The 6,000-nt window shown below is 37.3% G+C and overlaps 1 protein-coding gene across 2 annotated transcripts in view; it reads right to left on the bottom strand.

The window, feature by feature from the left end:
* Positions 1–895: 895 nt before the first annotated feature.
* Positions 896–6,000, bottom strand: part of PARP8 (poly(ADP-ribose) polymerase family member 8) — a gene marked incomplete at its 3' end in the record, with an annotated part of 120,929 nt that continues 115,824 nt past the window's right edge. For both annotated transcript variants that reach the window (XM_082013440.1, XM_082013441.1), the window contains 4 exons: positions 4,679–4,755; positions 3,686–3,755; positions 1,633–1,717; positions 896–998 (listed from right to left, as the gene is read on the bottom strand). In XM_082013440.1, coding sequence (XP_081869566.1) covers positions 896–998; positions 1,633–1,717; positions 3,686–3,755; positions 4,679–4,755 — 335 coding nt within the window. The remainder of the gene's footprint in view (positions 999–1,632; positions 1,718–3,685; positions 3,756–4,678; positions 4,756–6,000) is intronic.

Here is a 6,000-nt window from a genome sequence, read left to right as displayed (position 1 = left end):
TCATGTAAAGGCCTCAATTCAGCACTTTCAAAGATGTGCTCAAATTTAACCACAGAGCAGTTTCACTGAAGTTAACATAAAAACATTAAAGAACCTTGCTGATCTAAAGAAACTGTAAAATCTAGTATATAAAAAGCAAATTTGTAAAAAGAAAGTTAACAGATTCAGGATTTCCAGATGTTTCCTAGGCTTGTATAATTAAAAAATGCAACTAAATTGCTTAATGGACAAGACAGTGTTTCCAGAGAAGATAAAGAAAACTAAACATACACCATCACATTCATTACTTTTTGCTTTGTTTCACTCATTAAATAAAAAATGTATTGTTGTTTTAACCTTCGACTCTAAATCTTAGCTGCATTTGTGTAAAATAAAATGAATCAAAGATAGCTGCAGGTAACCAATCTCTTTAATTTGACATGTTCCAGACAACCTTTTAGTGTGTTTAAATAAGAGAGTATTTTACTTATTGCAAAGTATCCTGCATAATACAGGTGCCCCGCTATAAAATCTTCTTTCTCGCTTATAATTCGGTCATTCTAAATTTAAAATACCAGTATACAGTATTAAAACCTCCAATTAAAGTTTAATATAAAAATATCAGCACAAAACTCCTTTTTAAAGTCTGTTTATTGTGAGCAACCCAAATACCTGTTTAATTATTGTTAGTTGTAGTATATTAATAGACTTTGCACCCCTACAGTTGCTAATTCATACCATCTCAGGTATTTTGATGAGATAAGAAATACTAAGTAAGAAAACAGTAAGTATTCAAAGGGTTAATTTGCTTAGAATAATAATAATAAATTAGTTTTTTGCATCTTCTTCAGTTCAAAATCCAGCTTTGAGACTGAGGAAGGCTCCAAATCACATCAATTAAATAAGAGTGGTCCTTTTAACCAGTAGCAGTTTGATTGCCAATGACTCGAAGAATCTCTTTATGAATGCTTGGTTCCTGTGTATTTATACTTGTATCACCCACTTGACCATCTTCATAACTAAAAAAAAGTACAGAAAATAAAATCAAATTAGTGTTTTATTAAGCTGCCTAAAAACATCCAAAACTGTGTTTTGTTCAATAATCAAGAGTGCTTATTCCATATGTTAACATGTTTTATTAAAATGCTGTGCTGCACTTCACCATTTTATGCAGATCCTAAACTCTAGAGAGTGAAGGGTGGTAAGGCTGCCATCGTCATTGAAACCCTGATGCTGAATTAGCCACTAGGGCCCAAAGAGGACAAGTCATAGGGGAGAGGGGAAATGCTTATTTCGCAGACAAGAAGCCTTTAATGAATTCCTCAGCTTTGAAACATACAGTCAAACAGAAATGATATTTTACGATAAACGGATAAACTTACTGTAACATGAAGTAACGCTATGGAGTGGAAAAAATCAGTAACTCTTCATTCATTTACTTTATTACAAAACATCTACTAAACCTTTGTCATTAGCTTATCCATACATTTCCTAACAAAAGTAAGTACAGAGAAAGATAACAAATGAAATGATGCTAAAAAGAATTAGGAAGAAATGTCTTTTATCTACTTCAATTACAAATATTGGAGGGAACATGCGGAAAAAGGTCCAGGACAAACAGAAGTGGAATGTTAAAAGAAGATTTGTACTCACACAAAGAAAAATCTTGTACACACGTGATCTGTATTGGGAACTACCCATATCTCTCCATGTTTGTGCAGATCGGATGAGGTTATCACTATGAGGGAAAGAATAAATTTCACAGTGATGACAAGATGCCTGGAAAATATTGCTTTAAAAGATTTGCTTTATACACTTTAAACAGCCTTCTGGCAATGTGTACTTTTCCACTGCATGTCTGTGGTGTGGTGTAGACTCTGAGTTGGCTGCTAGTACAAACAGGGAGATGAGCTTGATTCTTGTTTCCAAAATATGTTATATTTTCCAGTAAACACAGATGCTTGATATATGGGAGCCAGTTGTTAATTGGAATGCAAAATGAAAAAGTATATTTATTAAAAACTGATTTTAAATGGCCATAGGGCTGTTAAGGAGGATCTGAGCCAACTGATCAGCCTTTGGAACACAGATATTTGTGTTTGATCATGGGTGAGACAAAAATAAGATGTTAAAGACAAAGCCTGAAACTGAGATATGACAAATTTTGGATTTGCAATACTACAAAATATTTTAAAAAATTAAGCATAGCAATTGTGACTCAAGGGGATCACAAAGCTTGCCAAAACTTGCTTAATGTTTAGAAAACAGCAATGTATTTAGCAATAGGTTGTTTACAAGCAGAATGAGGACAACACAGGAAAGAAACCTTTATACTGCTAGGTTGAAGCTGTACCATCGATTTGTATTTAAAAAGATTTTTATAAATGCATTTAAACAGCTTCCTTCTGGACAAGTCCAACTGTGGAATGAGTAAGGTTCACAGTGTGCTGGGTGAAGAACTGGCTGAAGAGCAGAGCTCAAAGGATTGTGGTGAGTAGGGCTCCATGTGCCTGGCGACGGGTCACCAGCGGTCTTCCTCAGGATTCAGTCCTAGGGCCAGTTCTGTTCAACAGAGTTATCAATGATTTGGATGCAGGAGTTGAATGCACCGTTAGGGTGTTTGCTGATGATACCAAACTGGGAGGTGCTGTTGGCTCTCTTGAGGGACAGGAGGCCTTGCAGAGGGATCCAGATAGAGTGGAGCACTGGGCTATGATCAATGGGATGAAATTTAGCAAGTCAAAATGCTGCATTCTGCACCTAGGATGGAGTAATGCTGGCCACAAGTATAATTTGGGAGAGGAGGGGCTGGAGAGCAGCCCTGCAGAAAGGCATCTGGGGGTGCTGGTTGACAACAGCCTCGACAGGAGCCAGCAGTGCGCCCCAGCAACCAAGAGGGCAAACCGCGTCCCGGGGTGCATCAAACACGGCATAAGCAGCCGGTCAAAAGAGGCGATTATCCTGCTGTATTCAGCGTTGGTGCAGCCTCACCTTGAGAGCTGCGTGCAGTCCTGGGCCCCCAGTTTCAGAAGGATGTGAAGGGCCTTGAGTGCGTCCAGAGGAGGGCAACACAGCTGGAGAAAGGGCTGGAAGGCATGTCCTATGAGGAGTGGCTAAGGACTTTGGGCTTGTCTAGTTTGGAGAAAAGGAGGCTGAGGGGTGACCCCATTGCTCTCTGCAGCTTCCTGAGGAGGGGACGTGGGGAGGGAGGTGCTGAGCTCTTCTCCCTGGTATCCAGTGACAGGACACGTGGGGATGGGTCAAAGCTGTGCCAGGGGAGGTTTAGACTGGAAATTGGGAAGCATTTCTTTACTGAGAGGGTGGTCAATAGGAAAGATGCTTTTTCTGAATGTTAGGGTTTTAATGCATTTGTCAAGAGCTTGAAACACTTGTCAGTGTTTCAAATAAAGGCCACGATTTGGATTATCTTGATGGCTTAGTAATATGATCACATTTGAAGGACAGAGCAGATGATCAGTTGCTATGTGCATATATTGAATGAAAATTCAGCTTATATTACAGGTTTTGTTTGAAAAGGGAAATGTTCTGAACTGAAATATAAAGGTCAGCTATTAAGCAAGTACTCATACAACTACCAGTGGTCTCTTACCTAAAAACAACCAATAGTGGAACTAAAGGTCTCACTGATTAGCATCCAGTAACACTGTGTCCACGACTAAAAGTTTTTCAAGAGCTTTCATCTTACCTTCACATAAGGCTATGCATTTTAAGTTACGGCTTTGCAAAAATTGTGACTGTTGTCCTTTCTTCTGTGACTGAGATGTAAAAACATGAGAAAACTTAATTAGTGCAGTAAGACAAACTGAGTGAGAAACTAACAAAGGAGAGGGCTGCTATTTTCAGTGGTTTATTAATGAGCAATGATAGAGGCCGTCTTTCTAAAACGTTTCTTTTGTACTTATAAATGTAATAGAATTTATAAAAACATTTATATTATTTGTTTGGATTATTGTAGGAGGGATTTGAACTCCTTTATCCAGAAAGAAAAATTCCTAATTATTAGAGAATTAATAATATTATTAGAAATATCAGAGTGTTATTGACAAACAAATTGATAGCAGGAAAAAAAAAAAGGTGAATTTGATCACTGATTCTTTGACTGCTACCCTGATATTTTACTGGCCTTCCCATTTCTGAGGGCTTCTGCTGTTACATACCAATCTCTCTCCAAAGCCAGATTATTCTGTAGCTTCTGTGTGTTAACTATGAAGACAGAAGTAAGATATCTTTCTCAAAACTTAGCTCTACAACATAAAAGCTATGAGTTTGCTTTAGATACAGCAGACTTGTAATGGTTTAATGAAAAGGGAAAACTGACTTGCTATAAATGAAATGCTCCTCATTTTCCAGCAATAACCACTCTCAATTCCTTTTTCATCATTCTTCTCCAAGTCTAGAACTCAGAAATCAAGGGCTTGCTCAAGGTCATGATACAATCTGTATTTCATTTTCATTCTCTTCCTAAATTCTTCTGCTTGGAAAAGAAGGGCACAAGACCTGCAGTGTAGTCCATAAATTGTTACTAAAAGCAGCTGATGTTTGCAGTGTCTGAAGTTGTTGGTTTCATTCAATAAAATAAAACTGTTAGGTTTCACAAAGGGAATATCACCTCCTTTTCAGCTCTCAAGTTCCCAAGCATAAAACCATAAATCTTTGAGAGATGGTTGATGTACTGTACCTGTGATGTATTACTGCCCTTACTGCCTGAAGCTGGTTCATCTTTAGCTGACACCTTCTGCTGCTTCTTGTTCATCCCTAGGAATATTAAAATCATGTAACATACCCTGGCATATAAATACCATAATAACCAAAGTTACGTATGGAGAATGAAACAGGTAGCACAGTGGGAATCACAATCCTTTGCATGGCACCCAAAAAGCTAGTTAACTTTGCCATAGAATATCTCAATTTAATTCTGCAAATTAGCAGTATATCTGCATGTATTGCAAAGACCTTAGGAAAGCCAAGTTATCACTAAGTAGGTGCAAAAGCAGATAAACATGAGCTTAAATGCCACTGAATTCAGCTCATGAATGCTCTTCGGTGGTTGCTTATACGGGTTACATGCCAGCCTGTCTTGAGTCTAACCGACCCTATTCAGGCTGAAGTAACAGTCTGATTTACTGTGGGTGGGCTAGTAAAATCACAGGAGAAAGAACTTTAGATATTAATCTTTAACACTTACTTAGACTTATTAAAAGTCTAATTAATTTCTAGGAGTAGTTAATTTATTTGAAGTTTTGAAGTCTAACTTGGTTTAATTAATTTATCTACACGTAAAAGTATTAAGTTATTTGTCAGCCACATCGGATCCAATTTCCATCTCAGAAATCTAAACATCTACATTTGTGCCTTTTTTATATTGCTCCTGATGATTTATATAAAATTCCTGTATTGTATGCTACTACAGGCTTCCTTGCCTTTCCAGTATCCCGTATTTTTTGACAGTTTGCAAACGCAGACTGAATTATGGGGAAGTTTAACTCTTTGAAGTAACAGGGACTGTAGGACTCCTCCGTGTTTTTTACTGGCATCATGTATTACATACTTCATAGGAACACAGGCCTCCTTTCTGAAGGAAACTGGATGGAAGGGACCAAGAAAAGTAGAGAGATGAGAAAAAACACATTGAAGCTGACAAAGCAGTGTTGTCCGAAAAGAAGGGCATTTTTTTAGATAATAGTACTGCAACCTGCACTTTTAGTGAGCCCTAAAAAGCCTCCATACTCCTGTGATCTCTGAAAAACTAAAATTGCATTTAGAGATTATTGATATTGAAACTCATAAATACTTGTAAAAAATGCTGGGCTCTTGAAATGAATTGTGATATTACCTAAAAACACTGAAAATCAGAAAGACTAACTATGACTAAAATTCTCAGAATTATCTGCATGCACACAAACACACGTTCAACTATGCCAGCACTTTCATATGTGAGGAAATGGTAAATACAACACACCTAAGGGAAAGAGTCATCATATTTTAAAATCTCTTAAGTTT

The sequence above is a fragment of the Phaethon aethereus genome (assembly GCF_964289735.1).
Source record: "Phaethon aethereus genome assembly, chromosome: Z".
Taxonomy (NCBI): domain Eukaryota; kingdom Metazoa; phylum Chordata; class Aves; order Phaethontiformes; family Phaethontidae; genus Phaethon; species Phaethon aethereus.
Note: the sequence above shows the minus strand (reverse complement) of the source record. Positions and strands in the feature narration are given on the sequence as shown.